This window comes from Callospermophilus lateralis, chromosome 6, assembly GCF_048772815.1.
Source record: "Callospermophilus lateralis isolate mCalLat2 chromosome 6, mCalLat2.hap1, whole genome shotgun sequence".
NCBI lineage: Eukaryota > Metazoa > Chordata > Mammalia > Rodentia > Sciuridae > Callospermophilus > Callospermophilus lateralis.
The window spans coordinates 107601614-107622257 of NC_135310.1; the positions used below are offsets into that span (position 1 = coordinate 107601614).

General features: G+C 34.7%; 1 protein-coding gene across 2 annotated transcripts in view; it reads left to right on the forward strand.

Annotated features, from left to right (window-relative positions):
- Ptchd4 (patched domain containing 4) overlaps positions 1 to 10338 on the forward strand; it is a 177314-nt gene extending 166976 nt beyond the window's left edge. For both annotated transcript variants that reach the window (XM_076860111.1, XM_076860112.1), the window contains exon 3: positions 8705 to 10338. In XM_076860111.1, coding sequence (XP_076716226.1) covers positions 8705 to 10338 — 1634 coding nt within the window. The remainder of the gene's footprint in view (positions 1 to 8704) is intronic.
- The last annotated feature ends 10306 nt before the right edge of the window (positions 10339 to 20644 follow it).

Here is a 20644-nt window from a genome sequence, read left to right on the forward strand (position 1 = left end):
ATACATCCTTGTTAACTTCCTCTCAGAAGATCTTTCCGCTTCTCATATGTCCAACTGGCACTCTCTTTTAAGTGAGAACACGACTAAAATATCGATTCTGCCATGAAGCCACCCCTCTTATGGATGATATGTATGGTTTACACATTCAAATTCTCCTGGACTAACCTATCACCCAGTGCTTCTGCTATAACTCCTATACTCAAAGATACCAACTTATAAAGTCAACAACAAACAAAAGTTTTAATGTAAAATATTTTTCATTTTCCAAAAATATTTGTCAAAAAGTATTAGTAAACTCCAGTCAAAGACCAAGAGAAATACCACTATAATTGAAAAAAGTTAGGTTTATTGACTTATTGCAATGAACAAAATCCCACACCACTGAGAGCCATTGAATGATTTTATACAGAGGGTATTAGAATGGTTTTATTTTATTATTTTTGTCAGTGTCACATGATCTAGAAGAGGGTTCGAGGGAGCATGGTTGGTTAGCATCAAGAAGAGAAAATAATTCTGCAATCATTTAGCTTAATAATTTTTATTTCTAGAAGGAGAGACTATCATGCAAACTGAATCACTGATTGCAAACAATGGATGAGATTATGTGCTTTTTCTTATATATTAAGACTATATAAAATGTACAACAGTTCTGAAAAATCACACAGTAAGAAACTAAGTTTCATGTTTTCTTGTGTAAGAGCAAACTTAGTAAAGAAGTAGCAATCAGTTCTGCTGGTATTTTCAATTTTTTTACTTGAGCTTTATGGCTATACATTATAGTTGTATTCATCCCAATAAACTCATACATGCCTGGAAATCAATTTCAGTTTAGTCCTATTGTTCTTGATGGAAAATTTGAACCATTTTAGCTTTCAGGCATTGTTTGTGTCTTATTTGTGCTAACTCATGGTTATGGAGGGGTCTTGTTTTGCCTCAATCCATCCAGGTCATAGACTGGCCTTTCCTGATGCTGTTTTCGTGAGATTATCTGTGGTCAACAGAACAACACTAAGCCCTGTTTTGAGCACCAGACTAGCTTCTGATAATGCCATGGCCTTCTTAGCAGGACCCAGCTATGAAGGATGCTTTTATTATTTTTTCCAATAAACAATATATACATATACATATATATATATATTCATTTATAAAATTTAGAAATCATAAAAAGTATTAAGAAAAATAATGAAAATTTCAATGGTAATACTTTTTATCAGAGAGAGGGAGAGAGCAAGAAAGCAAGTTTTCATGAGTACTAGCTCTGTGGTGATGCTTCAGCTCTAGGCAGCAGCCAGGCCCTGTAACAAGGAAAGCTGGAAAGAATTCCAGGGATCCCCCAAAGCTAGATCAGCTGTGGCAGTGAAGGTATCAGTAACCATGTTGCATTCAGAAGCCAGTGATTTGGAACATTGTTCATATCAAACATCCTGCAGTTGCCAGCACTGTGCTTTTCCACCCCATAAAGTACTTACTGTGGACCAAGCACATGTATTAATTTATCTAAAACTCATAATACTCTTACAGGTAAGTCCCATTGCTATCCAATTTTATAGATGAATAAATGGAGAGATTGGAAGAAAAAAATAGTAAATAACTGTCCAAGATCACAGAGCTCAATGTAGAAGATCTTAGATTTAAACTCAAGAAGTCTGTTCAGGGAAATATGCTACTAACTACAATATCGAACAGTATTACTTATCTAGTTTTGCCCAAAGTATGAAAATTATGAAAGTAATACTATTACTACTGTAATAGTCAGTAGGTTTTAGATGGTTTTACCTCCATCTCTCATCTGTATTGGACTCTGTCTTCCAACACACACACACACACACACACACACACACACACACACACGTATAGAATGTGTATGTGTAGATTTTTGTGTATTTATGTGTATAAACACACACATACATATATACACTGGGTTTTTAAATTTTTAAGCTATATGTGGAACTGTAAATTCTCAAAAATGAATGAATGCAAACTCTGGAATAACATTATTTGCATTTTTCCTGTACATTAAGAGATATATAAAATGCTCAAAAGCTTTGAAAACCGTACAGTGAGAATCTAGTATACTACACTCAATTTTTTCTCATAAGGGAGTGAATAAAATCCTCTAACCTTCTTCAGAGTGCATGGGATTACTGTCCAGATTGTAGTCTCCTGCCTCCCTCTCCCTCTACTGTGTTTTACATTCATCATGCACTGGAATGTGGACTTTTCAGTAGAAGTCACTTACTACCTAAAGACAACATGAACCTAGACCCTCCCTATTGCACAGCCCCATGAAAGTTTTCCAGGTGAAATCATCAGACACAGTATACCCCAGGAAGCAGCAGTTTGGAGAATTTCTGTTGAGTAACTTCCTACCCCTTGTATTTGTAGGCTATATAAGTACCAAGAGGTAAAAGCCTTGGACAATCTTAATGAACTCACAGCCTAGTAGGGCTTGATAATCACCTATTTATTCTAGATGAGATTTTAGGGAAAAGTAGTCTATGAAAACACCATCTCCAGCTCAGACAACTTTAGGGTTAGAAAATATCTAAAAAACCTTTTCAGGAGTGCCTTATGGTCCATTTTTAATTTATCAAATAGCAACTTAAAACAAGTTCCTTCCTTTCACATTCCAATTCCTATTTGACATTCATAATGCTGAACCAGCCAAATTTTTAATGAGTTATATGCTGATTTTACAATTAGGCAACATTAGCATCTATTACCACTTCTACCAAAAATTATTGCATAACACTGATCAAGTCTCCTTCTCAGTAAAAGGGGGCAAATTATATACATTTCTAAACCCTGTGACGAATAAAGGACTCTTAATAATTATTGTAAGAACTAATAATAAATGCTATTATTGAAGTTGTGTTTTATATTTTTATTAACCTATAAAATATATAAATAAAAATAGTATAAATAATGAATTATATAAATAGTAATAGATATAACAATCTATTTTATATAAACTGTAACCTTTTGATATTTTTAAAGTAGTATGATTATTATAACAATTATGAAGAGAAGGATGTGTTAAAATAGATATTGATCATGGCAAACTCACTTCTACAAATATACATTAGGCACTTATTCAATGCCAAATAATATAGATTAATAATAAAAAGGTAAGTGACTGCCCTATTCAGTGTGAAGCTTCTTTGGAGCTTCTTTGAAGGAAATCAACCGAGCATAGGAGTAAGTGCCCTAAAGTGATTTGAAACAGAGGAGAGCCTTCAAACTGTTGGGGTGGATTGGGAGGGCGAAGGGAAGCTACTAGGAATGGGATCATGCTCAGGGTGAGATTCTGCTTCAGATCATCCCAAGTCGGAAACAGCCAACTGAAGATTGTAGTGAAGAATGAATACATGATCAATTGATCCCATGTAATGCCAAACAAGTAAAAAAATAACTCAAAATGCTGATTAATTACCTAGATTTTTTTTCCAATTGCTTAGCTGATTCAGATGACTAAGATGTTACTGTTTCATATATTTTTCACTTATTTATTTGGCAGTCCCACAGTCAAAAATTCCAATGCAAAGTCAAAATACTCTTTCCTACCCGTGCTTAGGGATGGCATCCATAAGCATATTTATTGAAACAGTAGCTAACCAAAGAAGACATAACTGCAAAGAGAAAGCAGAAACTTTCTTTGGAGTAGGTCATGAGAAGTAGTATTTTTTTTTCACCTTTATATCTTAAGTTTCTGATGTAAAGGTCAAACTCTCATGTCCTACTGAGAGCTTAACATGTGCAAGAGAAAAGGGAAACCCACACACATATCTCCCCAAGGCAATTATAGAGAATTCTAATTACACTGATTAAAAAGAACTAGAAGCCCACATAGGGTGCTTATTAAAACAATATATCAAAGAAAATCCCAACAGGGAGTACTAATGGAGTCAGTTAGAATTAGTTCCAATTGGAGTTGATCTTTATTAAAACTATTTTGTTTGGATTCATGTGTTTGGAGAGATTGGTTTTGAGATAAAAATGTCATCTGGAAAGACTATAGTGGATTTTTAGGAAAATAATTCTGTTCTGAGAAAAGCCACTTTAGGCCTAGCCATGTCACCAGAAGAGTTTTTCTATAGCAATAAGAGAAGCAATCTCAAGCTGATTCAATGATACTGAAAGTAATATCTACACAAAATATCACTTCCACATATTCTATTCTTATTTCATGTCCCTGCTTCTTTATTTTTAAAGAGGTATTGATGGTTTTGTCATAGTGAAAATATATTTTTCCCTAATTTAAAAGCAGTTGCATTAGAAGATATGATTAAAATAGAACTCAGAATTATCCAAGTGAAATGACCCAGATTGATAAGGTTAAAAGATTGTGTTTCTTTTTTATCTTTATATCATATATTGGCTAGAAAAAGTCCTTATATACAGAAACTTTAAATAAATATATATGGAATTGAATAGCATATGGTTCTTATGGACAAAATTGATAAACGTATAAAGATGCATAAAATCTAAACTTTAGATTTTATGATAAAAATATGTGATTTGGGGAGCTGAGATATAGCTTAGTTGGTAGCATGATTGCCTTGCATGCACAAGGGCCTGGGTTCAATCTTCAGCAACACAAAAACAAAAAAAGATATCATTTTTGGATCCACCTAGACTCAAGAATCAGAGTTGATTTAATTTAATCAATTAAAGGATATTTCTTGGCATCTATCATCTATTGTTTTGTCACATATTCTACATAAAATGTATTGCCCTTGAAGAACTTGCAATCTAACCAAAAAAAAAAAAAAACATATCTTGAGAAAGACATTTTGTTTCCAAACAAAATAGCCCATGGTTGAGGGCCAAAATGAGTATATAATCACTACAGTAAGAGTTTAAGGAACAGAAAAAATTCATGACATTTTGGGTCACCAGAGATGCCTCATAACAAAGATGATAATTGCGCTGACCTGTAACAGATTAATGAATATGACCAGCAATGAGACTGTAATATAAAGCAGAAAAAATGACATGAACAAAACCAAAAAGATAAGACTGATCATGGGCATGATTGTGGACAACGTTAGTCCAGTCTGTAACAAATTTCAACTTTTAGGAGGTGGTCAGACTATGGGGAGAATCGAATGAGTATATATCAACAGGAAAGCTCTGTAAAATACATGACCCAATGAATGAAACATGCTATGTTTGGAGATCCGGTTTTCAGTATCTATCTCACTTAAAACGATTCCCTAACATAGTGTGGTTTATCTTCATGCTCTCACACATACAGACCTTTGAACTACATAAAGCAAAAATCTGGCCTACATAGTGTACCTAATGTTTCATTAAAATGACCATCAGCAGGGGCAAGCCAAATTTAAGTCACAGTGCCATGTAGCCTTTGCCCCTTGTGACTACAAAGATAGCAAGAGTCCTCATTTCTGAAGAGAGGTGCTCTAATTAAAGCATTACTTCAATTACCTTAACCACTGCCCTAATATTTTATTTTTGTCAAGGGAATAAGAGGCAGTATCCTGTTTAGTCAAGGAGCCTTACAAAAGATAGGAATGAATACTGAGTGTTATTTGTTAAGAATCATTGGACTTAATACAATGACACATGTGTTGAGCTCATAATTAAATGTAAGAAAGAATAGATTATTGCCTCAATAACTAAAAATAAAAACCACTTGCCTTTTACTCAAAAGTAGTACTGTAGTAGTTTTCATAACCCTTCCTACTTGTTAGGGCAAATTTATCTTTCCTGCCTAGAGATCAAGAACAGAGAACTTTGGAAAATAACTTGGATTTATATTTGAGGTAAGAAGATCCCCAATACCTATTTCCCTTCAGTAACAATTAGTAATTAATAACAGCTCCCAAAATTAGTCAAGGCGTCTTTAGAATCAAAGATTTATAATATATACAATTAAAAGTACAAATTCTATAATCAAATTAATTATGAAGCAAGACTCCTTACAGTCCCTTAAAAGAGGTCTTAGTAAATGTCAACTCACCGACAAAACATTATTGGTTAGGAATAGATTCAGCTGCATATAGCAGTAGCTTAGTCAAATGGATATTTAGGTCTTTTTTAAATAAAAGAATTCCAAAGGAAGGCAGGTTATGGCTCTTATTAGTGACTCCATGATGCCATTTAGGATAAAATGTTCTCTGGTTTTCTAATAAGCATTCCTAGATGACTGCCAGTTATATTGTATTGTCCAGAACTACTAAAAAGTTTATTCTCAGCAAAAGAAACAATCTGTAAGATGAATGAGAGCCTACATCCTGGAGCAAATTCTTACCCCTCACACATCAGATAGAGCACTAATCTCTAGGGTACATAAAGAATTCAAAAAGCTAAACACCAAAAAATAAATAAATAAATAAAATAACCCAATAAATAAATGGACCAAGGACCTGAATAGACACTTCTCAGAAGAGGATATACAATCAATCAACAAATATATGAAAAAATGTTCATCATCTCTAGCAATTAGAGAAATGCAAATCAAAACTACTCTACAATTTCATCTCACTCCTGTAAGAATGGCAGCTATTATGCAAACAAACAACAGTAAGTATTGGCAAGGATATAGGGAAAAAGGTACACTCATACACTGCTGGTTGGACTGCAAATCGATGCAGCCAATATGGAAAGCAGTATGGAGATTCCTTGGAAAAATGGGAATGGAACCACCATTTGACCCAGCTATCCCGCTCATCAGTTTATACTCAAAGGACTTGAAAACAGCATACTGCAAAGACACAGCCACATCAATGTTTATAGCAGCTCAATTTACAATAACTAAACTGTGGAACCAACCTAGATGCCCTTCAGTAGATGGATGGATAAAAAATGGAATATTACCGAGCAATAAAAGAGAATAAAATCATGGCATTTCCAGTAACTGGATGGAGTTGGAGAAGATAATGCTAAGTTAAGTTAGCCAAACCCCCCAAAAGAAGCCAAATGTTTTCTCTGATATAAAAAGGTTGATTCATAGTAGGGCAAAGAGGGGGAGCATGGGAGAAACTGATGAACTCTAAATAGACCGGAGGGGTTGGAGGAGAAGGAAGGAAGCAGGGGGTTATTAATGATGGTGGAATGTGATGAACATCCTTATCCAAAGTACATGTATGAAGACATGAATTGGTGTGAATATTCTTTGTATACAACCAGAGATATGAAAAATTGTGCTCTATATGTGTAATATGAATTATAATGTTATAATTTAAAAAGTTAGCAATATATTTTTTAATTCTGTACTGTGAGGTACAAGTTTAGAATAAAATACTTAAGGCTTTTCATCCAAAAAAAAAAAAGCAGGCTGGGGAATAAGATTTTTAATCATGTATGTTGCAATCTCAAATAAAAGTAAATAAAGATAGGGATCATGTAGGTCAATTAGCAAAATCTACCAGCAGCCCAAATTCAGCATGATTACCATAGATTCTAGTTATTGTATTATCTTTGTTAAAGCCCTACTAAGTGAATTGGCTGTGGAACACATAACTCCAATATCTAGATGCCACACAAGGTCCATTTTCCAGGTTTTTGTGAATTAGGTCATTTTGTGCCTTTAAGCTACATCATTGTCTAATGGATTTCTTGTAGAACAGCCCAAGCACAGCTTGTATCCATTCACATAAAAGGATTGTGTTTAGGGTTGCTGTTCCTACAAGGGCAAGAGTAATCTATGAAGATTTCCACTCATTCAGAAAGTCACCAACAGATATATTGTGAATGGTGATTGACAGATCCAATTCAGAGAACTCAAAAAAGTGGGGGAAGGGTTGTAGATATGGTGTAACACTTTATTTTCCCAGTTACTTTCTTTTTTTGCCAGCAAGGAAGTAATGATATCTTAAGAACTATCAAATTCCTGAAAATAACAACTCAGTAGCTAACAGAGTCTGGCACACAGTGGGTGTTCTAGTAATATCTGTTGAATAAACCTTTTGCCTATTAACCCTTAACAAAAGCTTCTAGAGGTTGGTTTAAAACAAGCATTCTTCATCTACTTAAATAAAGAAAAGGCACCAGTCAGCATCCACTCCATGCAAATTAAAGCTCACTGAGGAGCCCAAGGGAAAGTGCTTGCTGTGATCTCTCACCATGAAGGTCTTGCCCTCTCTTTTGCATGACCTAGTAATTTTTTATTCACATTCAATGTTAATTAATCAGGTCTATATGAATTGGCTTCTATTCTATTTAGCCACTAAGCAGATTATCAACATTATAAAAATCAATTTCAGGCCATTTTTAAGTGTTTAATATTATCTATTAACTTTCTATATCAGTATATTAATCACCTTGAAATAGAGGTTAAGGATTGTAAGTTGACCAAGTACTTGAACTGATGTCAAAGGTGCACAAAGAACATCCCCTGCCCTGGACTGACTGCTTATGATTCATTTAGAGACACAATATGTGATTGGGGGGGATAAATTGTATGACAATGTAATGTTATGTCTACCACTGTCAGGTTACTAGAATAGACAATTAATGCTCAATCTTTGCCCAAAATATCAATATATTTGGGCTATGCTAAAGTGGGAATAAATACCAAATACATCCTGTGTGTAGCTTAATACTCTGAGATGTGATAAGCGGGTCACAGCACTTAGAAGATTAGAATATGTCTGTTTAGCATAGATAATCTATATGGAATTTCAGTTGAACTAGAAGAAAATAAAAACAACTATTCTTTTTCTTCTTTTTTAAACATTAGGTCATGGAACTAAAGGAGTATTTGAGCTTCTGTCTGGATGGCGGAGAACCAAAGAGAATTTACCCTTCAAAGACAGGGTAGCAGATGCCTATTCTGATGTGATGGTCACCTATACCATGACCAGCTCCCTGTACTTCATCACCTTTGGCATGGGGGCCAGCCCATTCACAAACATAGAGGCTGTGAAGGTCTTCTGTCAAAACATGTGTGTCTCTATTCTGTTGAACTACTTCTACATTTTCTCTTTCTTTGGCTCCTGCCTGGTCTTCGCTGGACAACTAGAGCAAAACCGCTACCACAGCATCTTTTGCTGCAAGATCCCTTCTGCAGAATACCTGGACCGCAAACCTGTGTGGTTCCAGACAGTGATGAGTGATGGGCATCAACAGACAACCCATCACGAGACGAACCCCTACCAGCACCACTTCATTCAGCACTTCCTCCGTGAGCATTACAATGAGTGGATTACCAATATCTATGTGAAGCCATTTGTTGTCATCCTGTATCTCATTTATGCCTCCTTCTCCTTCATGGGGTGCTTGCAGATCAGTGATGGAGCCAACATCATCAATCTACTAGCCAGTGATTCCCCAAGCGTTTCCTATGCCATGGTCCAGCAGAAATATTTCAGCAACTACAGCCCTGTGATAGGATTCTACATCTACGAGCCCCTCGAATACTGGAACAGCAGCGTCCAGGAGGATCTCCAGAGGCTCTGTAGCGGATTTACTGCAGTGTCTTGGGTGGAGCAGTACTACCACTTTCTGAAAGTCAGCAACATTAGTGCCAACAACAAGAGTGACTTCATCAGTGTCCTCCAAAGCTCATTTTTAAAAAAGCCAGAATTCCAACATTTTCGGAATGATATCATCTTCTCCAAGGCAGGGGATGAGAATAACATCATTGCTTCTCGCTTGTATCTGGTGGCCAGGACTAGCAGAGACAAGCAGAAAGAAGTCATAGAAGTGCTGGAAAAATTGAGGCCCCTGTCCCTCTCCAAGAGCATCCGGTTCATCGTGTTCAACCCCTCCTTCGTTTTCATGGACCATTACAGCTTGTCTGTCACAGTGCCTGTTCTGATTGCAGGCTTTGGTGTTCTCCTGGTGTTAATCCTTACTTTTTTCCTAGTGATCCACCCTCTGGGAAACTTCTGGTTAATTCTTAGCGTCACCTCAATTGAGCTGGGCGTTCTGGGCTTAATGACATTATGGAACGTCGACATGGATTGCATTTCTATCTTGTGCCTTATCTACACTTTAAATTTTGCCATTGACCACTGTGCACCACTGCTTTACACATTTGTATTGGCAACTGAGCACACCCGAACACAGTGTATAAAAAGCTCCCTGCAAGAGCATGGGACAGCCATTTTGCAAAATATTACTTCTTTTCTTATTGGGTTGGTCCCCCTCCTATTTGTGCCTTCGAACCTGACCTTCACACTGTTCAAATGCTTGCTGCTCACCGGGGGTTGCACACTTCTGCACTGTTTTGTTATTTTACCTGTGTTCCTAACCTTTTTCCCTCCTTCCAAAAAGCACCACAAGAAAAAGAAACGTGCCAAAAGAAAGGAGAGAGAGGAAATCGAATGCATAGAGATTCAAGAGAACCCTGATCATGTCACCACAGTCTGAGGGGTGTAGACCAATGGATTGTTTTTATTTTCCAATATTGCACAACGATGCAGGGCGAGTAAAGCTCAGACCTCAGCTGCTTGGGCTGGCCAGGGGTAACAAGGCAAGTCAGAGCAAAAGCGCACACAATTCATGACATGTCCAAGTGTCTGCTTCTTGGGCCAGTGGGGAAGAGGGAATTAAAAGGGGTGGGGAGTTCTTTGCAACCTTGTTCTCCATGAAAGATAAATTTCTGGACATGATCTTAGAGCCCTTCCAAGAAAAGGATGAATCAATGAAGTGTTAAGATAGAAGGCCAAAAGAACCAACTGCTTTTATAAAGAAAAGGCTTAGGAGAGATGCAGAAGAGAGAAAGGTGGCCTCCAAATAAGGAAAAAGACCTAGGAAATGTCAAAATTGCCATGTCAGTTTTCATGTTTGTTTTTTGAACAGGTTGGTCAAAGGAAACCTATGCACTTGGGAAGTACATATTTAATCCCGTCTAAACCAAAGGACTTCCCGATCCATTTATGTGTACATATATATGTATATATGCCATATATACATATACTTAGATTTGTCTTTATTGTACATTGATGTATGTGTGGGGAAAGGTGTTCATTTGCAGATAGGCTGGCCTTTCTCTAGAAAGTCAAATCCGCTTTAGCCAAACATATAGATTCATTAATGGCCATTCAAAATTTATAGACTCATTAATGACCATTTAAAATCAACTCAAATGTCTAGTGAGCAAGAGGGCTATTCAGCTGTGTGATAAGCAAGAAACAAAACAAAACAAAAACAAACAAAAAACAAAATATGAATCCATTAGATTCTACCTATCATCAGTCATTGAGACTCTAGTTTTGGAAGACTTAGCAAAAAAAAAAAAAAAGGCATTTGAATTAATTATCACATTGACAATGTTCAAAATCCCACATCAAAGTTAAGAAGTTGATATGGATTTTCATTGGCCTTAATAGTTATTTGGAAGGTTGATATGGCTGCTTTGGAAGAGCTTACCCACCTGCAAATGAGCACTTTACACATGTTACCCATATATATGTTTAAGGGTGCACAAGTTTTGTGTGGTGTGTATGTGTGTGTGTGTGTGTGTGTGTGTGTGTGTGTTTGACTTGGGGTATTCTTGGGGTATAGCATTCTTATTTTAGATGGTAAAAATATACTGCCATGGTATATAGGTAATTAACATAGGAGAAAGGAAACAACTAAGAAACACTGTAGAGTGAAATAGAGTAAAATGGACTCTCACCACTCATCACCCAGCAACAAATGGTTCTTAGTGTAAGGAAAGTATTCTAATGCTATAAACTCTAGTGTGTTCCTTGCATTAATATTTGAAACATTAACCCAGGCCATGATTGAAATAGTAGTGGTCATAGTAATTACTACAATATCATTTTGTAGCTTCTTGCAATATCATTGTTCTTGTTACCTAGAAAGTAGCCTCAGTTACTCATAGCTCTCTACAGGTGGTATATTAACTGCAACTGCTGCTGAATTCTTTCTCAAAAAACAAAACAAAAAAACAAAAAAAATACTGAGGTAAACATTTCCATTGTGTTAAAGTTTTAAACTGCTCCCTTGCAGATAGAATTGGTCTGTTGGGTGCTTACTTGGATTAATGTTATGCTTCCTGTTGGAGAAAATTACTAGAAAATGCCTTTTTCCATGTCAAGCAGTAACATAATTTATTTCCAGGTAGGACAGAACAAATGTCCAATGAATAAAAAATCTGCTAGTAATTTTTGTCACCTAAGAAAGCTGCTTTTTCCCACCAACTTTGGTTGTATGTTTTAATAGAATTAATAATATTAATATCTAAAAAAAACAAAATAAAAATCCTAGCCTCAGATAAGTCAAAGAAGAGATACAAAACCACTCCTTCTTACTATCGTCTTTGGAGATGAAGTTGATAGATTAATGAAGAAATAAAAAAACAACTGCACTTTTTTAAATGGTTTACCAGAATATAAGGAGAAAGGAGAATAAATTCTAGATTGAAAAACATTGAAATATAATGTATTTATTGAATAGAGTTTGTTTTGTCCTACCTTAAGGTTATTGAGTTTCTAGTAGAAATGACCCATGTCTTCTCTGTTATGTTCATTTGGGCCCAACAACAATACACTTGAGTATGGAAAGTAATTGCTCATAACCATAGAGTTGTTTTTACTCTTTTTATATGTGTAAAATCATGTCACCAATAACCCTAGCCTTTTACCTCATGAACTGCTATGCTAGGACGAACTGTATGTGGACTAGTAAACCTACAGCTCATGATCTCATATTAGAGGTAGAAATTTCTGAGGAGATTTTTGGTTTGGGTTTTAGAGTTGGGAGGCAATCCTTTTCCATATATTACCTATCATTTGTGAAGTTTTGCTGTTTTATTTTGGGTTTTGTTATAGGTTTTAGTGTTTGTTGTTGTTGTTGTTGTTTTGTTGTTGTTGTTGTTTGCCTCCCTTTCAAAAAATGGGAGGTAATCTAGGAAATTCCACTATCACTTCATTTCTTTCTATGGTATGCCATACTCCTTTCATTTTCACCTATATTATTTAAGTTTGCTTTTGGGGGGTTGGTTTTTTCCTTGATTACCATAAGCCATTCCAGATACAAAAAAGACTAGCAGGCTGATTTAAAAGAAAGAATCAAGCATGTTCATTGCCAAATCATATAGTAATGGTGGTATATTCTAGAAAACCACCAGAGCAGTTCTAATGTCATATCTCCATCCAAAAGTCTTTGTGCGGATGGGGAATGTAACTTTATTCATTCAGGTTATGTCTTCAAAGACAAGTGTCTAAAATAAATGTGAATTTCTCATTGTTCAAGAGACTAGAGAGGTGGCATTTTTGAAGGGACATTATCTTTTCCAGAACACCATGGTACTATAGAGAACTGTAGCAATAATTTACTGAAATGGAACTTCTTGTTCTGGAAGAGTTAATACAACACCCAAAATGCCTTAATCCTAGGAAGTAATTTAAGCCCAGAAGACTCTACCTGAATATCATCTGACCTTCCATCTTCACTGTGAAACAGGTAATTCCAAGAATTCTATTTACTGAGTACCAAGATATACCCTAAAATATGAGATCATGATTTGCAGGGAGTCCCCAGCCTCAGCCTTTTTGGAAAGTTTGTGTGCACCTCTTTCTAGTTTTTCTAGTTTACTGTTATTGTTTTGTCTATTTGTGAAGTACTAACAAGTGTTCAAATTAGAAAATTGTCTACTATTAACAGATGACCAATCAAATCCTAAAAGACAAAAAACGTGTGGGAAATATTTCAGATTTGTGGAATATTTTATTTAAATGAAATATGTTTTCCCTTTTGATTTTAAAAGTTTTCAAAATCCAATTTTTCTGTATTTAAACTGGAATGTTAATTTGTTCTCCCATGCCACTGAAATTTTAATTTGACATAGAAATACCATCTAAACACTACTCTCCATGATGTTAATAAAACTTAAAAGAGGTACTCACTTATGTTACAGAAAGAAATTTGGCCAAGAATTAGATTCCCATCCTCTATGTAAAAGGCAGTCAGCAGCTAATTGACACCCTGCGTGACTCTTTGATGAAAGGTGTGATTAGGTGTCCTCTCATGAATCCTTGCAGTGACCATGAACCTCTTTGAAGATTGTGCAATAATATGCTATGACAAAATTATTCTCTGTGTTCGTATCTTGTGAGTGTCTCTCTCCAATTTCCTTCCCATTTATTTCCACAGAAATAAATTCAAAGGTCTTATCTTGTGATGTGAAAAGAAAACCTATAACAAGTGATGCTCCTATGATGCTATAATAGCCATTCTTGTATGTTGAACTCAAGAGGATGAGAGCTTTGTCCATTTTGTAATTATCCATTGTACTTTCCCATAATAAGCTAATCCTTTTAAACTTGTGGTTAGAGCTAGGGATTGATGATTGACACTCAGATTTACATGTATTTTTATAAGTTGACTGTAAATATTGTTATTACAGTCACATATTTTTATGATCAAATAGTTATAAATGCACGGCACTATGCATGCATTGTTACTAATAGTACATAGATTATTAAAGACACTATTTTCAGGGTTATTGCACCTTTTTTTTTAAATTCCCATATCACTTATCATAGATGCCTCATGGGTTTTGGTCTCAAAGGCCTAAAGTCCACAGAAAGTTCCATCTTAAGGAAAACAATTTGAAAATTGCCTTCCTTGGATGTCAATACCAGCCACCTATTCTAGAATGTCCTCTGGAAAATCCCAGGGGCTACATCTGGCTTCCAGGTAAAGGTCTTACCTGGTTTTACATTAACCATACTTTCATGTCCTTTGTTTGCTAAGTATAAGTGAACCAGAGGATATGATACCTTGAGACTGGAATTTAGATATTGTCTCCTAGGGACCCGAAAATTCAATGATTTGCTCAACCTCCTACCGGAGGGATCTCTCTGTTGGTTGTTCGTTGGTGTTTGTACATAGTATTGATAATCCTTTCAAATGTGAACCTGAAAACTTTCGGTTTTTTCAAAGCAGCTTTAAAGTTACTTTCCTTTCTGTTATCAAAAAAAATTATGAGAAATTTTATGACATTGACTCAAAACTTATCAATGGCCAAGTTGGTATGCCCTTGAAATCTCCCATAATCTAAATAGAAAAGTCAACATCAGCATTGTGGCCTGTTAAGCAAGCCTTTTAAGCAATGATCTTCAAATATTTTGTGTAGGGAATGAAGATGCTAGATTTTTTTTTTTTTTTTTTTTTTTTTTTTTTACTGTTTAGCCTTGAAAACAACTGTAATGATATTGATTGAAATGAAAGCAGCAATGTGAAAATGAAGCAGCAAAGCCTCTTTGTATGAGGTCTGGCATGGGAGACCTGTATACAGATGGTGGCAGATAATTACATTGGTTCTAATGGACCAAGGTTCATCCACCATCATGTTTTAGTGAGGAGGGCAAGAGTTGATGCTCTGTATTCGAAGTGTGGTGGAGTTGGGTTAGATTATGTTTGAGGTGAGTAGTTCTGATAGGACAAGTGAAATAATTCTGTATATTTTATGGTTTTGCGTATAGCACAGAGAATCAGATGATGCCTCAAAACTACAGCTTCTTAACTGCAAGTGATTATTTGCAAATATAACCCACTTGAAGATTGTGTTCTCATTTGTCGGATCAAACCCCGAGCTTTGCAGGGAAAGTGTTCCTGAATTTCTAAGCATGAACCAAAGCCACAGACCCATTTGTGAGTGAAAATGAGAAGGCAAGGGGACTATGAAAAGAGACTTCAAATAAGTGTTGAGGAATGCATTATTCATCCCCAGGATAGCTGTCAGTATTGCTTGGATTTGGGAAGTTTTTTGAGACAAAAGATCCGTTGTTTTGATCCATTTTCACTGTACTTAACAAGGACCTCTCTGTGGCTAATTGTCACTTGCTTTTATTGTGAAATGGGAAACAATTCAAAGAGAGCAATATATGAGATCAAGTACATATTCACAGTATAGACAGTCTATGAATCACATCTTATCCCCTCTGCATCTCTAAAGATGTTGTCAAAATAAAACAGGCTTAGACTCTATACTGGGAACCACTATTAGATAGATATTTTTAATACAAAGAAGTGTTTATAAATAAAAGCATTGCTAATTTTGCACTTTTATAAACTATAGAAAAAAATCCCTACTATTTTTCCTAGGTGAATTTTCCCTAAGAAAACTCTCATAGGTCATGCTAATCATGAAGTCTTAAAAATCAGAAGGAAGCTTTAGAAGCAGAGCAGTAGGAATAATCCACTGCTTGTGGGTGATTTCTGCTCTGTACTGTGTTAGTGCTTATCTGAGCTGGAGTTTTAATAAGCCATTTGTCATTGTGTTCTAGTTTCCCACAAAGCTTATGGCATGGCCCGATATGGATTTCTTCCCTTCTGTTTTCACAGTTATTAGAGCAACCATGTTATCCACAGGACTCTGTCAAACCAGTGAAGAAGTGATACTTTTAATGCTTTGGGAAGATTTCATTGAAGAATTTCCTAAGAATAACTAGGAGAGACTGTCATAGGTAAAAGATAAAGGAAATTTATCTCAAATGTGTCACTTTCCAATTCTGAATGGATTTAACTTGGATTCTTAGTAAAGGCAGTCTACAATATGTTGTGGGATACATTTAAGCTATCTAAATGTGAGATGGTTGATAGACTCTTTCCCTGAAAACTGAAGTAACTTCCAGAATTGCATTCAGTGGATTCACTGGTTATTAGTAGCTACAGGAATAGTGTGGAGGGTGGAAAATCAAACTGTCATATTCTTACATCTCCTGGTATGGTTTGCAGCACCTGTTTTGATGCAGAATCATGAAATGCCAGCATCTTTTCTTAAGCATAAAAGTGTTAGGCACTGATAAATTAGACCTTAAACTCACCAGTACAAATGTTCCAAATTTTTGGCAGAAAATAAGCAACAACTTTATTACTTTTTCCTGTTACTTGTACATATGTTTCAGCAATAGACTATCTTGCTCTTAAATAGGAAATCTCTCACAGCTTGAAAAGGGCAGAGATATCTCCAAGCTACCTCATAAGGAGATTCAAAGATAAAATGGCATGCAACTTTGATTAAACGGCAATATATTAAAGCCACAAAGCAATATTATTTATCATCTCTCCTGATGCTTTCACCTTGTAATTTTAGACCAAACTAAATGTAAAATGAACTTCCTATATGCAGTCCCACTTGTACATTCTGCTTAGTATAATATTAATATAAGATTGCTCAGGGCAGCTGTTTAGTTGTCTCTCTGAAGACATCCTGGAGCCTAAAAATTAGCTCAGAAACAGAATAACCTAACACTGAATTTGAGGCAGTGGTCTACCTAGAGAGATGCAGTATCAGATAATCAGCAGGTAACTTCTGTGAAAAGTCTAAGTGCACTTCTTACCAGTGGAGGAGAAAATTTATTTGTTTATTTAACTATCCTGAGCAAATATAAAAAGTGACCAGTAAGTAGCATCATAAGCTTTCGTTTCCAATGAAAGGCATTGCTACTATTTTTAGCTAAACCAGGATACTGAAACAGGTCACTTGAAATCAGTGAGGAAAAAACTACTTCATGAATGCATAGATGAAATGTAGGAGTGGAAGAAGAACTTGAGCATGTTTATTTCCTTTTCTTTCCTAAAACAAAATTCTACTTGTTCTGGATACTAACTAAACAAAATGATAATTTCTAAAACAAAATGAAGAAGACAAAAATAAGGTTAAAATTATGATATTCCAGTGTCCCAAAGTATCAACCTCATGGAGAGCCACCATTTCCAGATATCTCTGCCCATAAGGACATTCTTTCTATAATGTTCTAGTACACATAGGTTTTTACCACATCCTGTTCTTTAAAAAGAATTTTTTTAAAAAGCAGATTTATTTATCACTCCCAAGATGTACAAATAATCTAGTAAGCCATTTAACCATTTAAACTCAAATTTGTAGCTCCATTGGGCTTTACAAAAACTAAATCTACCATATTGAGGAAAGTTTAAAAAGAATTTTGGACAAAAATTTCAGTATCAGAAAAATATTACCTAAGCTGTATTTCTATTCAAAAATTCAAGTACCCATTTTAGATCTTACAAAGAAACAAAAAGATAAAATAAAATTAAAAAGTCCAAAGTTTCCAAGTTACCTGAATTTGGTCTATTATTAAAATTTACTTCTAATTATCACATGTAAAAAAAATTACTTATAAATTAGGATTTTCTAATTTTAATAAAAATAAATTCATGTCATTTCCTGTAGATTCACACATATAAATATACATTAATAATTGAATAAATCTCACACCTCAACCAGGGAAATTATGTTCCAAATATTTCCTTGTTTATTTCATTATCATTTTCATATCTTGGACACATGGAGATATAATTCTAGTAGAATTCCTAAGGATTGTTTTGCTAAAGAAATCTATGAATTAAAGCCTAAAGGTAAACTCTTAAGAAAAATAACAATAAAGTCTTAGCTATTTGGGAAAATGTCGTGTTTAATTCATATTATATTTACTACAGTACCAGTTGGCAAAGTTACTTATAGCATTTCTGGTTATCTTGGCCTTTTATTTCAACAGCAGCATCAAAAATCTGGTTTCATTTGGACATAACAAGAAACAACTAGTATATTAAAATAGTGATAGGTCAAAGGGTATTTTTTTTACTCTTCAGTTGATGGGGTCCATTAATTTTTGCCAATTTTCTTTTGATCACAAACACAAATGCTATAGAAAGTGGGCCATTCTTAGACCTAGCACTCCTTCATTTGTAACTATCAACATTAAACAACCTGCAACCACCGCTTATTCATTTAACTTCAGTGAGATCTCTGGGATTCATATCTTTTAGGGAAAGATTCTTTTAGACTAGGCATTAAACTTCTGAACTGTAACATCTCATATCACAGTATGATATAACATAATCTATTCTTTTTAATTCTTTATTAAATCACAAGTTCTAAAAATTATGTCATATCCTTTAAAATTTTTTAAATACATGCATTAAAAATAATATCATGATGACATCATATCAATTATTTTACATGCTTGAGATAAAGCTTCATTCAAAAAATACAAAATTCCTTTGGCACCTAAGAGAGTTTTTATTTTTTTTTATTTTTTATTTTTTAAAGAGAGAGAGAGGGAGAGACAGAGAGAGAGAGAGAGAGAGAGAGAGAGAGAGAATTTTATTATTTATTTTTTAGTTCTCGGCGGACACAACATCTTTGTTGGTATGTGGTGCTGAGGATCGAACCCGGGCCGCATGCATGCCAGGCGAGTGTACTACCACTTGAGCCACATCCCCAGCCCCTAAGAGAGTTTTTAAGTTTCTAAGTTCATAAATATATTTACAACTGTAAATTAGCAAAGTAATACTCAAGTACCCCAATAATTGTATTAAATTCAAATTTAAAACAATTTATAATTGGTTCAAATAAATTCTACTTAAAACTTACTGCATTACATTGCTTTCCTATAGTAACATGGACTGCAAAAATTTTTCAACCATTATTTTTCTCACCATATGAAAGCTACAAAAGGTGTTAACAACAATAAATAGGTCAGTGACTCCTGAGTAGTACACAGGACTTACAAAGTCCATCCCTTATCCTTCTCCCTACATAGTTCCAAGTTTAGGCAAAATTATTTGTGGGTTATCAGCAATCACTTCTAAGTCATTAAAATTAAGAATGTTAAAATTTTGAATATCCAACTCTGCTGTATTCTGATGAGTAATGTGGTGATGACATTATAAGAAATACATAGACCATCAATATTTACAGAATGTAAGTGCACTCGACACCAGAATTATATTGAAACAATTTAATAACCCACAATCCACTTTAGAAGCTTGTCATGGCAGAGTCATCTTTATTATTAACATCATTTGCATAACCAGGGAAATCTGTCTAATAATGTTTTATTTCGAAGAGTTTCTCATCTGCTTTAAAAAAAAAATGGATGTCCTTGTTCTTTTATGGAAATATTTGAATTTATTCATTAGCCATTTCCTTGTCTGAATTTAGTAGTTGGATCATTAATGTATTTTGCTTTCCCCTTTAATATATTTGTTATCATTTCTAATATAACTTTCCTCAGATCAATTAGCACGTGCTTTCCTCTGGTAAAAATGAGCACACCCACAAAAGGGTGAAATGAGAATTTGGCAAAATCCCAATTGGACATGTGAACATATCTGCAGACACCAAAGTTTGGGGGAAGTACTACTCATTTTATATGCATCAAGCAAAAAAATCCCTACTTTTTAATAACGAAAGTTGTCACAGCACAAGATATTCTACTTAGCAGACACTCAGTTATTATCTAATCAATGAACAAATAAATTAAAGAGTCATCCAGTCTCTGGCTTGTGACCCAATGAAAAGTGAATTATTGAACCATCTCAACCTGTGAGGAAATATACTTGGAAGATTTGGCTGTTGTGTTTTGTTTTCTGAATTCTTTCTCTATAGCTAGTAATGCAAAAATAAGAGCCCATATAAAGTAATAATTTCAGGTTTGTTGATATTAATTGTCCTTTTCAATAAGTTGAAATACTAGAACATAGATATAATATTACATAACATATTGATAGTTAAGTAAAGGGAATATTCTATGACATAGAAAAATATCAAAAGATAGGGATGATTTTAAAATATATATACATATTAGTAAAAGAAATTTTAAAACTAGTGCAAAACGTTTTAAAAGAAGACTAAATATCTGAACAAAAATTTGGTTTTATTTGGTTTCTGATTTCTGATTATCAATTTAAT